Below are 23,467 nucleotides of genomic sequence, written 5' to 3'. Positions count from 1 at the left end.
ACATTTTGGAAAGCCCTAACCTGAGGTGCCAAAGAAATTTCGCCAAAGAACACGCTGTTACGTGTACAAAAAAGTGACGCTGCCATATTTTTTAACAGAACAACGGCATTATTTCATTGCCTGGATCACTTCTTTAACTCAGTACAAGTATATCTCTCCACAACCAATGCACACTCATTTCATACTTGCGAAGTCGCCTTGGACAGCGACACCAAGAGCAAATTCAGCACGCGCAATGAAAACATCACGAACCAAACTATAGCTAATCGTGCCGCCGTGGTGGCTCAGTGGTTATGACACTCAGCTCCTGACCCAAAAGACGCAGTTTCGATCTCGGCCGTGACAGTCTTATTTCGATGGAGGCGAAATTCTCTAGGCCCGTGTACAGTGCGATGTCAATTCACGTTAAAGAACCCCAGGTGGTTGACATTCCCGGAGTCCTTCACTACAGCGTCCGTCACAGCCGGAGTTGCTTTGGGACGTTAAACCACCACAAACTATAACTTATCGTGGAAGTGTATCTCTCCATTGAAAGTGACATCACTTTATCTGCATTCAAATTCAGCGGCCTTCATCGGACTGCTTAAGCATGCCCGTATTTGCTAAGTCCCTGCACATCCACAGGCAAATGAGCTGAAACTAGCAACAACTCGAGTACTAGGTAACTGCGCGAAGTTCGAGTGTGACGTAAATAAACTCGCCTGATTGAGGATACCCCGCACTCCTAGCTGGCAGCGCCTGAGATTCTTGCATAATTGAAGTTTCATGAGAGCAGATTGAGACAAGCACGCGATGCCCGACGGCCGCGCGCCGCGAGGCCATTAAAAGTGCCGGCCAGCGAAAGCCGATGCGGCCGCTAGTACGCACCACGGCAAAGGCCAATTATGCGGAAGGGAAGAAGACGCTGAGGAGGCGGAGCGACGCTTGGAGCCTGGAACCTCGCTGTCTGCAAACACTGAACGCGCCACGCCGTGGCCGGCTAAGTGCTTTCCAAGAATGCTAATTTCTGCGCTCCGGCGAAGGACGCGACGGCGTGCCGAGGCGGCCAGCTCAAGCCCTTGGCGCAACAGTTGGAGTTGGAGTACGACGTGAAATTAAGCACAAAAACTTCACAATTTCTCGTCTTTCAGCGAGGCAAAGAGGTCTCGACCATGGCGTAAGAAAAGTGTAGTATAGTAGTAGAAGCAGAGTATATTTTTACACAATGGTCACGGCATAACAGCATCCACGACTTGCGTGGCTTTTATGAGACCATGACAAAAGCGTCAGGGTAATTATGAGACCCGATAACAGCTTCGAAACCCAATGAGACCGCGGCGTGGTATCGAAACTCCCATCGTACAGCGACAAGGGTAACGGAACTCCCATGGTGTCGTCTTACTAGCATCAAAGCTCCTATGGAAACCGCGACAACTGCGTCGGAACTCCCATGAGACCATGTTAACAGCGTCGGGACCGCCGTGAGACCGCCCGCTACGAAGTCCATATTAAACCATATCACTACAGATTACACATTTTCGCTAGCGCCCAATCTCTGCTCCATATCCTGAGATCAGTAATGATGCCGGCCCATTTCCAAGACCATTCCCCAGAGTTCCCGTTTCCAGCTCCGCGTGGTCCACATGATTTTCGGACGCTTGAGAAATTTTAGGTTAAGATATAGAATTAAGACGCCGCTCACCACAAAGAAAATGCCCTATACTGACAGTGCTGTGGAAAAAGCATGGTACGAGTCACAAGCCTGAATACACAGCAAGCCCACAGAGCAGAAGCAAGACGAAACGTGTCCGCTCGTTACCTGAGGTAAAACACTTGCGATACAGCTAATGAATGATGCGACATATGCCGTTTAAGCAAGCTGGCTTCCTTAACCTCAAGGTGAAGCACCCGGAAATGAGGCAATAAGTGAAGAAGTGGCTAGTTCTTTCCAAGAAATTTGCACTTCCTGCCTTAACTGCCTCGCAATGCAGACCAATAAGGTTCACCTCATGCTCAAGAAATTTCTGTTTCTTAGAAAATCAGGTTAAAAAGAGACAACTTGTTTAACAAGGACGATATCAAAGAGCCTTGATCAGCGAAAAAAAAACTATCACAAAGAGTTATATTCGGGAACCTTCGGGGACCATAAAAAAGTGAAATGTGTTAATCTGCACGCAAAGCACGCCAAGTAATTTTGTGCTAATGTTAAAAATGATGTTGTTGCTTAACAAAGCTGTGAAGACGTTCACAGAGCCCGATGATGACGCCGTTTGCAGCGGCAGTAGATTTTTAACGTAGAAATGTTTACTAGGAAGAATAAAATCTACGCCATTGAAGCTAAAGGCCGTAAGCGTTGTTCGTCAGAATAGGAGGATGCACGGCAAGATGTGAGCTTAGGCAGCGGAAATCTGAATCGTCACAAACATTGACGTAATTTTTTAAACTCTCCGAATTTCTTAGCTTCATTGAGGAGTAGCCTGAAGATAGCCGCAACTTCAATCGACGATCACGACATTACTTGAGATGCTATAGCAAAAACCTCTTCAAAAACAAGCTTCATTCACTTTAGCCTTGTATCTCGTAGAATTTCTAAAAAAGCATTACACCTCCACTTTAGGCTTATATTTGTGCATTTAAAATAAACTAAAAGAATCACACTCCCACAACAAAGCATATTTCCACTGACCCTGGGATCGCATTCAGCTCGAAGAGAAGCATATTTCAGATGCTCTGCATAACTTGACAATAAATTTTGCGGAGTATCTGAAGGAAAGATTGTACTTACGGATGCTTACTTTCAATTATTCAGACTTTCCGTTTCGCAGCAACTGCGAAACTTACAAAATATCAGGATTTTTTTTTTGTTTCAGCGCTTAGCTGTGTGGCTCATATGGAAAGCTGTAACCCCACATCTGTGATAAAATTTGTTCACTCTAGGGTAAATAGCGACAGTTCCCGGTCACACTGCAATGGTGATTTGGTTCTCTTGTCAATGCCCCAAATTACGTCTACGTACTACTGGGCACAAAAGATTGCAAGACGCGAGTTCTAGGAAAAACATTTTATTGTAGCTCCACATCGCTACCAAGTCGCCTGATATTGTATGAAGCCTAAATGCGCCTTCCTCCCTTCACAACATCAGGAGACTGGGTAGCAAGGTGACGCTACAATAAACCTTTTTCCTAGAACTCGCGTCCCGGAAACTTTTGTCCCCAGTAGTATGTTCTTCTGTGACAAGCTTATAATAGGCAGGATCACAGCAGGTGTCATACTATTTCTGTGAATTTCACGACTCTATCAAACGCAAAGTGAACAAGGAAGGTGGAAACCTCAGGAAGCTTCCCTGAGGTTCCTCTCTCCCTTGTTCACTTTGTGTGCACAGAAATCTTATCTACCTGCCCTCTCTCTACCATCGGCTTCGATCCTACCAATTGACGAGCATGTGACTACGCCAAGTTCATGTGAACACTAACACTCCAACCATTTCCCTGGAGGGAGGTATCATTACTCCGACGGGAAGAACCGTTTCGGATTAGAACACAGCAAGCTTCCAGCAGGTGCGCCTTGCGGGCACAGCCTCACCTGCTTCTTTATTTCTTTCTCTGTGCGGTAACGAGTTTCGATAGATCTCCGTGTTTCCAGAAATGCATTCCGTTGCGCTCTGTCCGTCAGGTATTTTGTGTACATGCTGACAAAGTTGATGCAGATATACAAGCAAGAGTTGGTTAGAATCTGCAAAGAGAAGAAAAGGCGACAAATGAAAGGTGTATTCAACATTCCAGCTCGTCTAGTAATTGTTTGTTCCGGCAAACATTAAAATAAACGCGACTGTGTTTTACCCTTAAAGCAGAGGTACAAGGCACTTCGGTTTCGGCACTGCAATATTTCAAGGACGTGCCGTAACAAAGAATACTGTTTCCGCCGTTTCACCACCTTCAGGATGTAAAAAATGTCAACAGCAGCAGAGTAGCATCTCCACTTTTGCGAAAGCGTTTGGACCCAGGCCCTTAAATTCAGTCCCAAGGAGATCACATTACCAGAGTCGACACATTCTTACGAGTTCGCACCCCTAGAGGCACCAGTTTAACCTGCGTAACATTGTTAGAAATACCACAAATTTGTTGTGACGGACGTCGGCTTTATTCGTGGCAACTTATTCACGCTCATATGAAAAAGAGGTCAAAAAGTCCCTCATACAGCAAACACTGTGAATAAAAAACTTGAATAGTAACAAAATGTTCACCAATTGCTGCCGTGACAGTGGCTATTAAAGCAAGTGATTTGGCACAGTCTACACAAAACTGCTGTAATAAACCCCCCCCCCCCCTAATTCCAAGACAGCTCGGCTTCTTTCCCAGGGGGTTTGATAACGGGAATTAGACGATGCCTTCGAAAAAATTGTAAAGGAGAGAATTAGGGGGCCACACAGAGAGAGGTGACGGGTAAATTGCGAGATGAACTATAGTTGCGGCTTTCCTTTCATGGGCATTGAGGATAGCGACTGGATGGAACTGCCTGGAGAAAACTACTGTTTTCGTAAGTAACTTCGCGTGAATATTATTATTTTTATTCGCATTTTTTTATTTTGTCAAGCCGGCAGCTGGCCAACGGCCTACACTGACCGTTAACATATACCGCAGTATATTTGTTCCCGTTAATGGTCTCCGCATAGTGCGCCCTAGAGCCCCCGCATTTAGTTTTACATACGCTGTTCTCTACGGCGGAAATGAGTGGTTAATTGCTGAAACGACAACCTCACAGAACGTTTCGACTACTTCGCGAGCATAATTTTCTGTTAGTCTCGTTGCCATATATACATACTCCCGTGAGTTTGTAAGGCTCATTAGGGCCCCTAAATTAATTAATACTCCTTCGCTAGTGGCGACAAAGTTGATGGTGTACCCCGCTGTTTTTTTATGGTTTAGATTTGTAATGCGTGTCCTTCTTATTGGGAAGGCTCTGAACTAACCAACAATCTGTACAGGGTGGTAAGGTAAATACTGTCCACACAAGCAAGCTCTGCATAGAAAAAAAAACAAGAAATTTAATTAGGAAACTTTGTACTATGGAAATCTCGAGCGAAAAAAAAAACTCAATCGACGGCGCCAGAAGCGATATTCAATAACAGAAATTAAACAACATTTTAAAATACTAGACGAAAATATTAGAGAAGTAATTAAAGAAGGAGAAAGCGTTTGCACAGCGGCATCGAGCCTGCTGGAAATCTTTATAAAGCAGCTAGCTATTCTCTACTATTTCACCCCATAAAAATTATCCCGACCATCAAATTATCAATTTACCTGCAATCGCAAAGATTGCAGAGAAATCCCTTATGGGCTTTACAAGAACTCAGCAAGCAATGTGGCGCAACCTAGAAAAGTTAGCTCACTGAAAACGAAAATTCTAGCCAATATATTCTGGTTATATATTAGTGATTGGCCCCTGCATACCCCGTGTCGTCAGTGCAACTTTTGCAGGAGCAGATTTTGTTACCGGGCTTCCACACTTTCAAAGCAATGACGCTTGAGGGATTTTCGTGCGGAATCATGATGAAAAAATTTAGCTTTGAATATTGCTGTTAATTTTTGTTCATTTTGAAAACAGACGAGGAGCCACCAGTATTCTGAGGGGTAAATATTATTTTGTAAAAGGGCTTTACTTCCTATTTTGGACAAGTATTTCAAAATACAGAGCATGAGTACTCTCCCCAGATGACTCCCATAATAATGGTGAATTTCGCGTCATTTTGTTAACTATTGAGCTGACAGTAAAATTGGAAACCTTGAAAAATTGTCGTTAACTTAACTATTTTCGTGATGGTATACGCAACGCCGCAAGCCAAGAGAAACAAGAAAGATGTGAAAGGCGTCACAACAAGCACTGACGATGACGAAGAAAATGTATTTGCTTCCGTTCTGAACGCATCTTACGCTGTGCCCCTGGACAGACGTGGGCTGACAAAGTTGTCGAGGGCTATGTAGTCTCGACCACTTAACGTGACCCCTTACCAAGTTCTTTCCGGCGAATAAAATGCTTTACAGTCAATGCACAGGCGTGTTTCCTGTGAAAACGCGAAGTCTCACAATCAGTGCCTTGGCCAACTGTAATACTGCGATGTTTAAGTTTCACCAAACAGATGCCAACTAACGCGCTTGCTACGCTTCATATGAATCATAAGAGTTGTACCCATCGCGTACGCACTAAACGACTAGCCTTATGGACTTTTCTGCACAACTTTCCTTATTCAACCTCGGCCAATATTCCTAACGTTAAGAAATGTTCCTTACAAAGATGTCAGTGAAGTTACTTTAATAAATAAATAAGCAGGGCTATCAAGCAGTGCGTAAAGAAAAACTGCGGGTGAGGTGCCGTAACTCTACATCTTCTTATAGACGCCGGTAATATTACGCTGCGTCACCCTCGAACAAATTATGTGCACTACAATAGCACCTCATGTGTTCCATAAAGAACAAAAACAATGTTAATACGCTGCTAATCTAAAAACAGCAAAGTTATACTAATGATGCGAAAAACTGAAGACGCGAAACGTACCGCATTTCCCGTGCACGTTATTCACTAAGATGATATGAAGGAAGTTCGCGGTGAATAACGACAGCTGTGTTTCAGATGAATCTCGATTCAGCTCTACTTCAAATCGTCGAGAGAGAGCGGCAACAAAGCGACAATAAAACTGACACGCTCGACCTGAAAGAAACCGGCGTGGTTTTTTCAATCCTGGCTTCACTTCCGCACCTGATCTAACTTACCGCACTCTTAATTAAGATATCGTTTATCCGCCTTCGCGGACAAGCTCGTAAAAGTATCACGGAGGTTCGTTGCTATAATCAAACTGACCTAACCCCGATTGTATCCAATAAAATCACTTTTTATCCTTCGCATAATTGCGCTTGCTTCTCTCTTTAACACCTCTTTTTATTAAAAAACGAAAGCTTGATTGAGGTGATAAAAGCACTGAATTCTACCAGGTTGAAGAGTGTAAGTTCCTGCCAATAATTCCTGCTACGCGCATTTTTATTAAGATGTTCACTACTGAACACACTCAGAGGCGCACACTAAGAGACACAACGGAAAGTAACGACTTCTTCCCGCCTGTCCGCTTCAAGGAGGAGATGACAGGCAGCGCAGAAAGGCAGTCACAAAAACTAAAGAGAAAAGCCTCACAATACGAATTTCCGGCACCACAACATGAAGCACGTTGGACTGTGCAAATGACCGCGGATGTCAAGCAACTCGCTGGGCGCACGTGCCTGACGACGGCGACCCGAAGAGCGCGACGTGAGCGCCGCCTACCACCCACCATTCGCTCGAACACGGGCCCGTCCAGCAAGGCGCGGTACACGCTGCTGACGACGAGGTTGACGACCGAGGCAAGCACGCCACACACGATGCACCACTTGAGCGGCAGCGGAAGCATGGCGTATGTCACGAACACGGTGAACATCACGTGCCACACCGTGTCGCCGGACACGTCGCCACCGGGCTCGAAGCGCAGCTCGCCCCACGTCACGCCGAAGTTGCCGTTGCCTGCGAAAACACGAAGCGAGGAGTATAGAAAGCGATGCGGGGAAGCAGTAAGGCGGGCACCATGGCGCGTGACGCGCATGAATCACTCTAGCTTCCGCGTTCTACGAGGATTTCCGTGTGAAATATGCAGCCGTGCAGTGTTCAAATGGATTACACATGAAACAAGCGCAAAGCTTTTAATAATGAGTACCGCTTGAAAGCCGGAAGAAATAAGTGTAGTTATTCGATGAAAAATTTAAAAAAGCGCAAGAAACATAAAGGAGATATTTTCATTTTCGTTGTACTAAAGGCGATGCCTCCTTGTCTTGAGTGAAAATAGTGCTGGGAGATTTGACCAATACCCTTGTTCTTGCATCCACTGTCAGAGATACTGATATGCTATAGTTTTTGCACATGGCCATTTTTGCCTCGCCTAAATTGAGTTCTGGAAGACGGCCAGGTTCATTTGAACTCCAGTACCTTTATTTGCTTTTCATGGCAAATACGTATTTTTAAAAAAGAAAAAAACTGAGCAGTGACGAGCGTAAGCTACTCCCGCTGAAACCTGGTCTTGTTTCTGAATGTTCTTTAGCAAATTATCGACGGCGACCAGCACCTGAAAAAATTTATACCTATTGCAACTGACATTTTCATCACGAAGAACGATTTTGGGATGAAAAATTGAGGCCTAGGAGCAAACTGGCTGCGCTAATCGTTGGTATCGTCTATTGGTTATAGACAGGGCTCCCAGGAAGAACTTCAGGCTAAGTTGACTTTTTTTTCTTTTTGCAAACAAAGAGAAGAAAATAAAACAAAGAACTTGTTTTCCTTGGTCAATACAAAATGAGACCGACCCAGTGGAAGTTTTGAACCTTCATGTAAGTTCTGCTTTGCTTTGAAGCTGGAAATGTCATGCGTCATAGAGATATATATCATACGGGTCAATGCTCCAATTTGGATCAGTATTCACACTTTCCTGCTCGTATAGGTAATTAAAAACAGAAACAGCGTCTTTTTTCTTTTGGGTGCGCCGGCATCAGAGAAATCTCAAGAGCACCAGAAATGATCATTGCAGAGCTGTGCTTCTGGGTGCCAAAAATACAAAGAATTTCGTGGATCTCTATTAGCAGCACACACTCACTTTTATTTTAGTGCAGAGATAAAAAATTCGCTTCCGAAAATAAAATACATCGAAATGAGCTTTCCTGTTGTATCAGGGTTACGTTCCGTCATGGCGAACATTTTTTCAGAAGAGAGCATATGAAGCGATATATTCAAGCGCAAAAGAACATATGAGGTCATGTAACTGTGTGTGTTTTATGTGGGTAAGGTTTCAAAAACTTCTGAATTTTTTAAAAGCTACGCGTTGTTTTAAAGGTACCATACGACATGTAGTTGACTCCTAATCTAGCTTATAAGAAAAAAGTCGCAAGGAAACTAAAGGCTAGAACACTGAAAAGTTCTTAAGGCTTCTAGTGTTCAACGCTGACAATGCAGCAATAGAAACAAGCACAATAGCTAAATTCTTTCAATTTTTTGCGCACCGAACTTCTAGGCGTCCAAAACTAGGCGGCAGTATGTGCGCTTGAGAAAGATGCCTTTCATTTGATTTATCAGCCATTTTGTGAGCTTTAATACTTACCGCTGGACAAGACAGACAGAAATAACTTTAATTTGCACCGTAAATGACGGGAGAGAAAACTATTTTCTAAACCCCCATTCATTCCCCTAACCGTCGGCCGGAATTCTTTAGGACTCGGCGGCGGTAAGGGCGAGACCGATGACTTTGCGTTGCTCTTCTGATTTACGGTTGAGCAATAAGGTCTCCCAGGATTGTACAATTCTATTCGGGTCGTTATAGAGAGGGCAGGTCCAGACCATGTGGACTAGGTCTGCAATGCTTTTGCAGTGCGTACATATAGGATTAAAGACCTCTGGATGCCATTTACTGTACAGTTGAGGGTTTGGAAACACCCTGGTTTGCAATTTGCTCCACATGATTTCCTCTTTCCTACTGAGCTGTTCATCCGCTGCTGGACAGGTCTTACTACCGCCGGACAAATATCCCGACAATGGTTCCCTAGTGCATCTATAAAGAAAAGTTATCTGCGCCGTGTTATTTTGTTCTGTTTACCTCTGCAAGCAGAAAACTGTGACATTTAGACAATTTTCTTTCGCGCAGATGTCGGCTGTTTAGCGGAATAGCAAATTCATTCAAAAGTTCTCGTTTATATCAGAACTGTTACAATGATTTGTATGGTGCCGAAAGCACATCATGTATGAAGACGTAACAGGCGTCAATAGGCTGTGCCAAAAAATTGCGACCGATATTGCTGGAATGTAGAGCATTAAGTCGAATTTGTGCCGCCTTTCTTATTGCCAGATGAAGTTGAGACACGATTGCAGCTGAAAAAAGAGCTTGAAGCACCGGACAGACCTGGTGAAAATTTTAAAATCAACGCAATTCAAGGAGAGCTGGATTCATAGGTACACCAACACAACTAGTTCTCACTAATTTTTTTTCCTGTAAAACTGCTCACTGTGTTTTAATAGAACCGTGAATAGTGTTACCCCTTGTGGGGCGTTCCTTCCTGTGATCAGTGCTGTTTGTTTGTATTTTTTTTATTCCAGGAAATTGAAAGTACAAGAAGCAAATGGAATCATACAGAATTCTTTTGCTGTTGTTGGTGTATACACTGTAATTTCCCCGCACAACAGAAAAAAGGCAGAAGCCTGTTGTTTTGTTTTGCCGAATCAGGCCTCCTTGCAATCCTTGCGGCGGAAAGGGATCAGTAAATAGCGCCAAGGACGGGCAAAAGAAAGAAAAAACTAAAAAATTCCGGTAGAAAATTTACCGTGCTTTTTTTTTCAATTATTCTTTCCTGCTTCAGCTGTTTCCACTTTTTTTCTTTCTCATTCACCTGTATTTTTATGATCAGACACGGCTCAAGTTACCGAGGCCGACTTACTCAGCTCACGTGCGAAGTAGCTGCGAGTCACGCAAAAAAAGAAACAAGAACGGTGCGTCAGCGCGGCTTTGCCAACGTAATATTGCTCACAAGAGGCGCGACGAATGGGCGCCCAGAAGGACAGAACAACGAGGTTGGGGAAATATATCCTGCATGAGAGGACCGCGATTAACGATCCCGAGCGTTGGGAAAATTTGGGGGCAGATCAGGACCCCCCTTTTTGGTCAGCGGAGATGAAGTGATTCGAAGAGCCATCGCTGCCGCCAGCTCATTGATTTAATGATTAAGCGACGAAGATGAACACTCCAGGGCCGGCGTGGCTCGGACCCATCGCCGCCTTCGCTCGCCTGCTAATTGCATTCCGGGTTTGCCAGAATTTTCACGATGCGGGTGGCGCGTTCACTGGCGTATCAGAAAATAGAAAGTGAAGGGGGTGGGGGCTGGGGGGGGGGGGGACAAAGACTTCGACGACGCCTATAATAGTCATGCGAGATGGCAACAACGCCCGTAAACCGTAGCCCTGCGGGGTTAATCGATTTCGCGGCGCACTATTCTTTGACGAAGCGACGCCATCGGCTGTGGAAGCGGCGGTGGTGGTACGCTAACTTCGTTGGCACCCACTAATTATTTTTGAGTACGCAGTGCCGCGCCTCTGGTGATTAAGAAGGGAGACAGGCCGAACGACGAAGGGTGGGAGTGCGGAACGTACGGAAGAGCATTGAGGTGAAGACCACGAGTGGAGGGCGCGGGCGAATGGTATTGGAGTGTAAGAGGAGGCGGGATAAAACAAATACTACAAAACACTCAAATAAAGCGTGAACGTGAAAATTTTGAACTTTCCGGGCCCGTAAGCGTGATTTTAATTCGTATTTCACGCCTTTCTGCGCATGTGCCCCGGCCTCTCGCTTAAAGCCTCTTTCGGTTTATTAGCCGCGCTGACGGACGCATGACGCAGCCATGTGTGGAGCTGCTCTAGCGATGTGGAATGGCCGACACAAGGCTTGGATGTCGAGTTCCCGGAAACCGTATTTTCATTATTGTTCTCTTCCATCCCTAGACTCCAGTACACAACCTAATGAGTGAAGATCTGCAAATGCAAGCAGTTAGAGGTAATTCAAGGACGCGAGATTAACAAACCTGATAACAGTTTTCCACTTCGTTGCACACTTGCTTTTTAATAGGTTGGATGTAGGTTGCTTCTCATAATTTAGTCAGTTGAACGAACGTTTCCGGCGATGTAGAGTTTTTTGAGGGGACGGAAGCCGGGAGTGCCAGTCAGAGTTGTACATAAATTCTTTTAGGCTTCGTAATTACCGTGAGCATGCAGACCAATTAGGGCTCTTTAGTTTTCTGCATTTTTGTTTTAATCTGAGAGCAATACGTCCATTATTATTAGCTTGGCACAAGCAAAAGCTATCACTGTGTGACGAAAAGGTAAGACTCACGAAAATTAGTGCGAATTTAGGGCAAGGAAACAGCAGAATTCTGTATTAAATAGAACATTTGCGGTCATTCCAGACCACACGCGCTACACTAGATGACATTACTTTTCTGTGCGCGATATAACGATCACTAAGCCGTCAAAATACGCAGAGATTAGAAAACATTTCAACAAATAAAGTGCCGACTTTCCTGGGGCAGAGCAGTCATATGACGAATTCCAAAACTTTAGCTAAGCTTTGGTGCTTTTATGTATATCGATAAGAAACAGCATCAACATGCATATGTACCTATTTCTTCTTGCTGCGGAACTTGGACAACAGATATTATGTAAATCAGGCCGGCCGCTAAACCTACCAAAACATGGTCAGCCAGAAATGTGATCCGGTTAGAGTTCTTCAATCTTACTGCCATGACGAGATATAACCCTCCATGTCCATGATGTGCATGTGTCGGAAGAAGCATTGTAGAAAAGTTTCCAAGAATCTAATTTCGTAAAAGTCGATGTGGAACTTCTATACACTCTAAATTAGGTCTTCATTTTCGGGTTTTACATTTCTCGAAATTCACGGGCTAGTGCTTGTACACCCAACAATCCTATAAAAAAGCATTATTGAGAGGGAAATCATTTATGAAAGCAATTTTTTCATTTAAAATAAGATATCACAATAACAATCAAAATGTATCCGCAGATCACCCGGTGTCACTCTTTTATTTTTTTTTCAATTAACATTTTTGCTACCATGAAAAGCGTGTCCCATTGGCTTTTTAAGGCAGTCTTAACTGCTCAATGCGAATATATGGAAACGGTTTAAAAGAAGGATTTGACTACATATTAGAATATTGCACAATTACGTCCAATATTTATATAAAAAGTCCTGGTTTTAAAATTTCAAAATTTTTATCCAGGAATGTTGGACATGGGTGATATTGTTCGACGTCTCATTCGGGTACAAATCCTGTTATTCAATAAAAACTTTGAATATTAGAATTTTAGGTAATTTTCTGCACCTGACGGTGTTTTTTAAATCGTACAGTGTAGTTAGAATGTAACTGAAATGAAAAGAGGTGCTCCTTATGGCTTACACGATGGAAGCCAACAGCCAACGAAACCGAGGAGCATAGGAGATTTTTTTTTCAATTTCATGGTGCTAATTGGAGATAAATAGTGTATAATAACAATATATTCAAGATAATAGATAAGAAAGCAGAAGAAAAAAACAACCACAAGCCGTCGTTGGGTATGAACCTACGACCTCCAAATTTTGCGTCTGGTGCTCTGCCAAGTGAGCTACGGCGGCGGCTGTCCAATCTTCTGCTTTCGGGGGTCCTTGAGACTGTTCACCAGTGCCGCCCTCGTCCATAGCGGCGGACGTAGTACGTCCTGTATTGCCGCGAGTGCAACGTAGGAACGCGGTCGAACGGCGAGGGCGGAAGCTGTTCGAGAACCCTCTTACGCTACCTATGGCACTCGCGGCGAATGCGGGGCGTACTACGTCCGCCGCTATGGACGAGGGTGGCGCTGGTGAACACCCTCAAGATTCGGTTACGCTACAGATAAGTACCCTCTAAAGCCGAAGATAGGAGTGCCGCGAATATTTGCAGTGTTGTTCGTTTTTCAAATCTGCCGCCACACCACCTTATCGCTTTCTTTTCGACGCAACACGCGACTAGATTTATCTCGATTGATCGCAGCCAGGCAGAGCTGATTCTACGTTGTTCCGGAATGTTCTAGTAACTTTGCACGCTTTATTTCGAAGGTTCGCTATCAGATTTAAATTGAGCACGGCCGACAGCTGCGGGCATTCTGTTCGAGGACCGCCGAGCACGCTTGTCGCTTCGCCGCCGCCGAGTGATTCAGTCCCTTTTGGGTGCAAGTCAGCCCAATAAACAGTTTTCTTTTAGAAGACCCTTTCGTCCGTCTTCATCGCTGCTTCGACTGCCGTCACACTACGTGACAGGAGAGTCGTCACCGTAGCTCAGTTGGTACAGAGGACCGGACAGTGACATTCGGAGGACGTCGGTTCGGAGCCCACCAGCGGCATGTGGCTCTCTTTGTTCTACTTTATATCAATTATTTTTAAGTAATTTATTATATGTACTATTCATATACAATTAATTAACACCACAAACTGGAAAAAAAACCCTGTGTACCATGGTTTTGTTGGCTGTTGCCTTCCGTCAGTGTAATTAGAAGTACACTGTACATTTCTGGTGCTCGGTACTAGACGTTCCCACTTTTGAGTGGGATGTAAAATGGAATTTCTTTCTTTTTGCTCACTGTTTCCCAAATGAGGAATTTCCTTTTGGCATTTATTGCTGTCAGTTCATGGCATGCATTACCATCTCCTGCGCCGCACTTCTGTGTCCGTGAAATTCAAGCCTCTGTTTCCGCACAGCGAAAACACTGAACAAGCGATAGCTCACCCATTTTTTGCTTTTTATGTTATCCCTTCAACATCCCAGCAAGCATTCTAACACACAAGAGCCTTGGAGCAGAAAATCTTTAGCGTAGGTAGCACTTGATATAATGATGCAATCAGGCCTCCGCTTAGTAGTTGTGTTTTTCGGCCCTGCATTCTTAAGCGTACTTTTCGAACTCACCCTGAAATTAAGCCAAACCTCACTTCCAATACAGTTTAATTGTTAGAGACGAAATGTTCTTTCACTCTTTTGCAGTAAAATCCCAGGCTTCATAATTCAGTTTCGCCTAAGACACATTCGACTCGCACCCGACCGTTCCGATTAATGCTAAACTCAAATAAACGCCCCATACACCCGAATATGCTAAATTAAAATTAATAAAGTTTTGTCATGTAGTTGCATAACAGTATTCCGTGCTCTATAAAAAGCAAGTGGAGTTTTAGTTTTTTTTTTCTCTTAAAATGCAGTGCTCATGTTAGTCCTTCCTGATTGCTGAAACTGCATAAAAAAATTACAGCCGATGTAACTTCCTTGGCCAAAAGTGAAGTATGCGCGCTGGCACATCACGTTTCATTTCGCTTTCGGTTCAAGGCTACAGTATTGAGGTCGAGATTCAGGTAAATATCAGCGAAATCGGTGATTGGGGACCTCAGTTGCAAAGCACTATACAATTTTGGGGCCGCTTAACGCGCCTTAAGAGATACTGGTATTGCGGTGTGTTCTGGATCCGCTATGCACGGATGGAAGTTGATAAAGACGAGGACATGAAATGCACAGCGCGCGAGAGTCGCATTTACTCATGAGAGGTGGTCGGTTGCGGCGACAGCATATACGGAATTCAATGAGGATCTTGTGGAATTCGGTTTTCGGCTGTCGAGAATGATTATGATGTGCCGTGTGGTATGATAATGTTATTGGGTTTAGATAGCATGTCCAAATGCCGAACGATTGTTGGACACGCAGATATTCATGCCAGAGATATTCTTCAGTAATTTGGGGATTCTGTTTGTGAAAGTGTAGTGGTTTCGAAACCTCAGCCATGTATACCAAAATGGATACGTGCACTGGAGAAAACGAAAAACTTAAATAATTTCTATTGAGACCAGTCATCTGTACACCAGGTAACCTTTCCGATTAGTCTATTTTGTATTTCAATTTGTTAAGTATAGTCAATGCAGAAAAAAATACCATAGTGCTCTCGTGCAGTGGCCAGCGAAGCTATTCTGTTCGCGGTGACGCAGATTTAAAAACTTGAAGCGGTCATATTTATTTTATTTCTCTGGATCTCACAGACTTGTGACAATTTTTTCTAGATTTTTTTAGTGCGCTAGCACTTTTTTCATGCCTGTCAAGTAAAGCGTGCTCATGTGAATAATGGAAAGGGGTGAAGAGGCAGCCTTCTTGAGACAAAGAGTGCTGATAGCGGAAAGTTCTGTCGAGATCTATCATTGTATACAGGCGTCCCGAATTGAAAAGAAAAACGATTGACCACAACAGCAGCACTGTACAGGCGGCTCGAAAGGATTGAGCTTTGCTCAGCCACACAGCTCACAGAGTCTTAGCCTCGAGTGAAAGTTCCAGTGGCTTCACCCGATCGAGTGCAAAACAAATCTCAAGAAGGGATGATGCTGGAACTCACCCTGCGCGTTTAGCGCCAGCCAGATGAACGCCGCTCCCCAGTGCAAGTAGTTGTTTGCGAAGAACCTCCAGCATGTGAGCACGCAGAGCAGCACGTTCACCACTATCCAGGGGAGGTACCGGAGCAGGGCGCACTGGGTCAGCTCGGGATCGTCGCCCCCTCCAGTGGCGAAGAAGGCCACCAGCAGGGCCAACTTCAGGAACACGTCGATGAGGTTGACGATGACGAGAGCGCGACGGCGCTGCCGGTGGGAGTAGCGCTGGTAGGCGAGCTCGAGGCGGTCGTCTCGGAAGCTGTTCGTCATGCGCGGGAACGTGAAGCTGCCGAAGCGGAAGCCCTTCTTGAAGTGCTGTTGCATGCCTCCCCCTCCTCCGCCGCCCCCTCCTCCGCCGTCGCCCTGACCACCCCCCGGACCGGGAGGCCCGGTACATCGTGAGCCGGCTATTCCGTCGGCGACGTTGTTGTTGTCGGCTCCGTCGGCGCCTTCGTCGAAGGAACCAGCTGCTGATCTGAAGCCGGCCGGTGTGGCCACAGCCACTGCAGTGCTGGTGCTGTCCTGAAATATGCCAAGTAGAACGATGTGCACCGGCATTCCCCCAAACCATGCGGCTTAAGACACTTATTAGATCGCGGTTCATGAAGTAGTAATTACTTTTTCCAATAAGCGATTTTGCGTATTTACAGAGTAAACAATTGCTCACAACTATTGAGCCTAATTAAAATGCAGTACAAAGTAATGATCTGTGCAATGCTTAGTGCGTTGCACAACACTCGCAAAATGTCCTCTTTCTTATTAGACAATGCCCTGCGGTCACAGCATTCTCGAGAACCTGCACACGTTCTCAGTGCGCGAACGGCCAAAACACTATGTCGTTCCCTGCCGACAGCAGCAGGGAATGAGTTAACGGCGAGTTTCAGCTGTGCAATCAGAGAGGCCCGGAAAATAAGCTGATCAAAAGTTTCCGCTCGCATGTCGTAAAGATCGAACTTAATTGACTTGAAAAATTTTCCTGTTGGCCGATATTCGAAATCCACTGTCGCTTTCGGCACCGTTGCGTCTGTGTAGCACCACTGCAGTTAAGCTGGCTTTGGCGGATGCTAGTTTTGTCCCTGAAGAAGTTGATTGTTCACTGACCACAGCCTAAGGAAAAACCATGGTAAGTTACTCATGAACTTCGTCAGCGTGATTTCAGATCAGACGCTGTGGCCTCGAAACAGAAGATTGCACAGCCGTCGCGCCGTAGCTCAGTTGGTAGAGCACCGGACGCGAAATTCGGAGTCGTGGATTCAAATACGCTCCAGCGCCGCGTGGTTGTTTTCCTTCTGCTTTTGTTAATCGCCCATTGATGAAAACTAATAAAAAAAAGACATCCCCTATGCTCCTTGGTTTCAGTAACTGCTGGCTTCCGTCATGTATGCTATAACGAGCACCTCTTCCCATTTCCTTGTATTCCGAATCGACTAGATCTAGTTTGGAGGCTATTGTGTAAAAAGCATCGTCAAGATAAATATGTCCAGCTGAAGGAAATTAATACCACTTGGTTGCTGCAGAAATAAAGTTCACAGTCTAATTTGAAGGGTCGGACAGAGGCAGTCTGCTATCTGGGTCAATGTGGTAGATGACGTGCCCGTAGAGCAGGAGCTGGCTGAAGAATACGTCACTCACGTGGAAGGAGCCGTTGGACTCGGAGCACGCTGGAGACACCGAGATGACGACCGAGTTGGCGCTGGGGTTTCCGGTTCTCCACAGCTTGGCGGTCTGTCCGTCGGGGAACTGCAGCAGCTCCTGGTCGGCCGGCTGCACGCTGGACGAGCCATTGCAGCCAACGATGGACATGGGCGTGCGGCGGCCGTCCCGGTTGCTCACCGACAGCGACACGGTGCCCAGCGGCTGCACGCCATGGCAGGGCCCCCCTGACGGCGGCGGTGACGACCAGGAGTCCTGGATTCGCCGGAGTGCCTTGAACCACAGGTACTGTGAGCGGACCCTGCGAATGGCGTACACGGAGGCGGCGCATTTTAGGCACTCGAGCAGCTCGTCAAGGCACACATTCTGTACATCACCGCTAAATATCAACACGCGCTACACGATGGTCGCAAGCGATGTACCTGCAACACGCCTGACAGCCGACCTCTAGAATGACTGTGGGAGTCTGGTTTCTCGGGCCAAACGACAACATGGACACATTCCGCACTGCGAACTGATCTTTAGTTTCTCTTACCTCTCATTTTTCGCTTCCTTTCTCGCCACCTCCACGTGTAGGGTAGCCAGCTGGGCATTTGCCTCCCTAACCTCCCGCGAATTCTCTTCTCTTGTCTCTTTCCAACTGCGAATAACACTATATGCATAGCTATGATGATGCACGCAATCTCTCCTCAGTAAACGCATCGACTTAGAACTTTCTGTGTGAGTAAGAACATGCACATCAATAGCTCTTCCGCTGATGCCAACCAACATGAAAACTGCGGGCACCTGGGACGCTTCTGAAAGACGCAGTCCCCGATGATCTCTGCTCACGCTCCTGCGGAGCTTATTTACGCCTGATTATATACTACCGCACATTTAGGAATCCTCCAACCAAGCGGCTTCGTTTTGGTGGGCGCGTACGCATATATTTATTTATTTATTTATTTCAGAATACTGCAGGCGACTGCTTGGCCCAAGCAGGATCCTGACGTTTCATACGGGCCGCCCACTGCGTTGGGTCATATGGAAGAAGTCGTATTTTTGCTGCGTTATTTGCCTGCTATATTAAATTGGAGCCAAATTATACGGTACGTGCGAGGGCGTGCAATACTCCACCACGACGCGCCGTGTGCGATGCACAATACATTATGTTGCTTTTCATTATAATGCGCATCGTTCTTGTTGCTATCATCCTGGCGAGCATTCTTGGGAGTGTAGATTGATTTTGTTGCTGCTATGCTTCCGGGCGCCTTTTTTATTCCTTAACTCTTGCGCATTTCTTACCAGTTGCAGCCGCACAGCACTGCACTTATAACTGCGCATTATACAACCAAATTTACATTTCCAAAAATTGTATATGCCTTTTCGTTTTAGTACAAATTGTGACGACAAAACTCCACATTGAGCGGAATCCTTTTTTTTTCTGATACGTACCAGTAAGAATAACAAAGTTGTTGCTCGTGTGTTGTTTTCTTCGATGTACAAACATTTGAATGCCCTCTTCGTAAAATAACGCGATGCGTGAATGCGAAAGCACAGGGCTGTCTTGGGTCTGATATACCCACGGAGTTGAACGGCGCTTCACTTCTGCGCCCTCAGTGAGCGGTGCCATTGTGAGACAGAAATGAGCAAATCTTCATTAGTGAGCTGAGTTGTGTACGCTGACCGAAATGAGCGAGTGAATCTGAACTCCGCAGAGCAAATATTCTCTTCAGTAACCGGCCTCTGCCTCATAGCATGCCTTAAACAGCAGTGGTGACCACCTTAAGAAATGAGAACATTGCTGAACTCCGCAGGAGCCATGTGGGAGTTGCGGGTCGAGGCATGGGCAGAAAGGGGGAACGAAAGAGCGGTTGCAGTGCGTTGACCTCACTTTGATCCTTGTGAGGGTGAAGAGTGTGTAAGGTTTTCTTCTTTTCAACTATTACTAGCCCTGTCCAGCGCGCTAATGTTACTCATGTTGCTTCATAAATCCACCTTGCTTTGGTGCGCAGACCCTTGAGTGAAACAACACTCATTTAAAAAACTGTCCACATTCATATACGATATCGGTGTGTGTGCCACCCAATGGAATGCAAACAACTATTCTGAACTTTGTTGCTCACCAGTGAACGGATAGGTTGTAAGTCAATCGTCACTTGCGTCCCCCGATAGAACTGCAAAAGTGACTGACACCCTAAATAATTTAAGCTGAAAAATTCGGAGGCTTCCACCATGGGCAAAGACAACGCATGGGCAAGGACAAGACACGCAATAAGCTTAAACAGCTTTGTTGCGGTTTGCCTGGTGCGGTTTGTTTGTGGAGAAGCAGCGACGCCAGCGGAATCACACTGACTTTGGATATGAAATAGCGGGGACTACTATGTATGATTACGTATTTCTTACGGCACACAGGATACGCAAGTACTGTGAAATAACAGCAATTTACATCTGAAGGCAGAAACACCTGTTGGCAAATTGGCATAACGAGTTTTGGTGTCCGCGGGTAAGGTCGCTTCATTTCATTTATTAAGCCGCGATATCACCTTTCTTAAAGTGGCATGGCTTGAACGAGGCGGGGTCGCTCTTTCTCCGAGGTCGAAGATGCTACAGTGCCCGTTTTCTGATAATTTGGTCCTGCAGAGCTTTCGCCGACGGGGCCTTAGGTCTCCCACGTGGGAACGTCGAGGTGTTGCCTCGCCGTCGCCTCGCGGGCCTGCTGGACGGCCCAGAGTTGGTCACCGACACTGGGGCTGCGCAAGGCAGCGGCCCACCGCGGCGGGAGGGCTCCGGAATTAGCACCGTCAGGGTTTTTGCTACAGTCCCAGAGCATGTGGGGTAAAGTTGCTATAGCAGTGTGGCAGACCTTGCATATATTCGTCGGGTATGTTCCGGGGTCTAGTCTGTGGTATTGTGCCGGGTTGGGGTACGTCAGCGTCTGCAGTTGTCTGAGGGCTACCGCGTGCGCCCTGTCCAGCTTGTCGTTGGGCGGAGGGAAGGTTCGGCGGGCCAGGCAGGGGGGGGGGGGGGTTGGCTTGGTAATTTCGTTGTAGCTAATCAACAGACTTTGGTGCTGTCCCATGGACGACGGTCGCCGGCGCGGTTCGCGAGCTCGCGCGCCTTGGCGTGTGCCGTCTCGTTTCGGTAGCGATATATGTTCGATACAGCTCCCATGTGTGCCGGGAACCAGTGGATTCTGGTTTAAAAAGCTTCCTCTCACTGGAGTTTTCGATTTCTCAGGATTATGGCCACTGTCTGTGAGATGCATCCTTTGGCGAAGTTTTTGACCGTTTGTCGCGAGTCGCAGAGAACTGTGGTGCACGTCGGATCCGTGAGGGCGAGGGCCACCGCTGCTTCCTCCGCTTCTTATGCGCGCTCGCACGCTACACTTGCCGTTATGCGCGTTTCGCCAGTCGAATCGACGACCGCAACCGCGAATCACGAGCGTTCTGCGTATTCCACGGCGTCACCGTACCTTGTCCCCGTTTCGTCTCCGTGGCTGTGTAGGAGAGCTCTGGCCCAGGCCACTCTTTTTCCCCGGTTGTGTTCTGGGTGGACGTTTCATGGAATCGGGTCGACTCTTAGGGTTTGTCTGATGGCGTCCGGAACAGCGACTTTCTGGCCTTGTTGTGCATGGTATCGGATGCCAACACTTTCCATGATCTGGCGTCCTGCTCTCGTGCCCGCTAATCTTTCTAGTTGTGAAGTGCGCTGCGCCTCGGCGATTTCGGTAAGCGTGTTGTGAAGCCCGAGCTGAAGCAAGCGTTGCGTGCTGGTGGACTCGGGTAGACCCAGTGCTATCTTGTACACCCTGCGGATGAGGACGTTGATCTCGGCTTCTTCTCCCTTGTACCAGTTGTGGAATGCCGCGACGTACGCAATATGGCTCATAACGAAAGAGTGTATGAGTCGTGTGAGACTCGCTTCCCTCATTCCGTTTCTTCTGCTGGTGACCCTCTTGAGGATTCGCATGACGTTAGCCGTCTTGTGCTGTAATTTAGTGATCGTTTCGCCGTTGACGCCATTGGCTTCGATTATCATGCCAAGGACCCTAATTCTGTGCACTATCGGGATGGTTGCTCCGTTGCTCGTGTTTTCTGATAACAACGCCATTATATTTCTACGCGCAAGTATGCGCAAAACTGAAAGCTTCCTATCGAAGAGTTTTTGCTTACGTAAAGAGAAGTATTTCTGGAGCTGAAACCAAACACCAAGAGGACTAATACCGGGTCCTGTTGTTCTTCTGCTTCACAATATTAGCGCTAGGACGTGCTTGTGATGAAACCGGTAATGAACAGGCCTAAGTAATCTCTGCCATTGGTGCCTATCTTCTTTACCGCCGGTGCCGAAGAAATGAAAGGAAGAAACATCATACTGTACTGCGTTGTTATGAAAGACCGTCATGGCATCCGTATGAACGCAAGCAATACTAGAAGGCGATTAGAAAATAAAAAAGCGGAGAGATTGACTCCTACATAAAAGGCGGCTGTGCTCTGAGCGAAAACTTTTACCTATCAAAGCAAGCGGCTCTAGCTTTGAAACGGAAAAGCTGGGCAACGAGCGATGCATAATGACTAGACCGTGGTTCACAATTTAGCGTAATGACCGTCCTGGGAAGACTTAAGATCTCCATAGTTGGTTAAGAAAATATGGGCATTTTTGATGTCTATAGCAAATCACAGTTTCTTAAATTTTATGGCGAAAGGTTAGCAAGAGTAGCATTGATAAATAAAAAATAAAATAAGTGGGCTCTAGCAAAGAGCAGGCCTCTCATATTCGTTAGGGCTATTGAACCCATGGAACGGGTATAAAAGCATCACGGGCCACTTGAAAAAAGAAGGAAAAGATCAAATATGTGTCAAGGCGTTTATTTGAAGCACAGGTCGGTTGGTCTTGGTTGTCCGGCGACACGACGGGCACACTCACAGGCGTCGTTCGAAAAACCCAGCTGCACTTCGTCTGCTTCTTCGTTGTTCCGCTTGAACTCGTCCGCTTCTTCGCTGCGCTGCGCCTGTCGGTCCCATTACAATTACTCTCCCTCCGAAAAGGAGCCATCCTGGCGACTTACGGAGAGGAGAGGATGGGCGGGTCATAGTAAGGCTTGAGGCGCTCAACGTGCACAGTTTCGCGCCCCCGGCGACGGTGGTCCGAAGAGGGAACGAGCGGCTCAACGATATAAGTCACCGGTGAAGTTTGGTGGACAATCCGGTAAGGTCCGTGAAAGCGAGACAGTAGTTTCGTGGCGAGGCCGGGAGTGGAGGAAGGCACCCAGAGCCAAACGAGGGCGCCAGATGGGTATGACGCTGGAGGGTCCGGGGAATCCCGACGGTGCTTCTGATCCCATTGTTGCTGTGTGGTGAAAGAGCGGGCAAGTTGCCGGCATTCTTCGGCATACAGGTGAGCTTCGGAGAGTAAGGTGGTCTCGGAAGGGTCAGGGTGATAAGGAAGGATGGTGTCCATGGTGGATGTAGGCTCCCGGCCATATAAGAGGAAGAAAGGAGAAAACCCCGTTGTTGTCTGAGTAGCTGTGTTATACGCGTACGTGACGAACGGGAGCACTTGATCCCAGTTGGAGTGGGCGGTGTCAACGTACATGGCGAGCATGTCACTCAGAGTGCGGTTGAACCGCTCAGTCATGCCGTTGGTCTGGGGGTGATAGGCGCTGGTGTAGCGATGAACGATTTGGCATTGCTTGAGCAGGGCCTCGACGGCGTCCGAGAGAAAAACACGGCCGCGGTCACTCAGAAGTTCTTTCGGGGCGCCGTGACGAAGAACAAGACTGTGTAGAATGAAGTGGGCGACATCGTTTGCGGTAGCATATTTGAG

At 46.5% G+C, this 23,467-nt stretch overlaps 1 protein-coding gene across 2 annotated transcripts in view; it reads right to left on the bottom strand.

The window, feature by feature from the left end:
• Positions 1 to 23,467, bottom strand: part of LOC144128532 (adenylate cyclase type 8-like) — a 343,381-nt gene that overhangs the window by 66,778 nt on the left and 253,136 nt on the right. For both annotated transcript variants that reach the window (XM_077661985.1, XM_077661986.1), the window contains exons 2-5: positions 17,642 to 17,963; positions 15,976 to 16,531; positions 7,298 to 7,524; positions 3,562 to 3,711 (exon numbers count right to left, since the gene is read on the bottom strand). In XM_077661985.1, the coding sequence (XP_077518111.1) occupies positions 3,562 to 3,711; positions 7,298 to 7,524; positions 15,976 to 16,531; positions 17,642 to 17,963 (1,255 nt within the window). The remainder of the gene's footprint in view (positions 1 to 3,561; positions 3,712 to 7,297; positions 7,525 to 15,975; positions 16,532 to 17,641; positions 17,964 to 23,467) is intronic.

The sequence above is a fragment of the Amblyomma americanum genome, chromosome 4, assembly GCF_052857255.1.
Source record: "Amblyomma americanum isolate KBUSLIRL-KWMA chromosome 4, ASM5285725v1, whole genome shotgun sequence".
In the NCBI taxonomy this organism is placed as follows: domain Eukaryota; kingdom Metazoa; phylum Arthropoda; class Arachnida; order Ixodida; family Ixodidae; genus Amblyomma; species Amblyomma americanum.
Note: the sequence above shows the minus strand (reverse complement) of the source record. Positions and strands in the feature narration are given on the sequence as shown.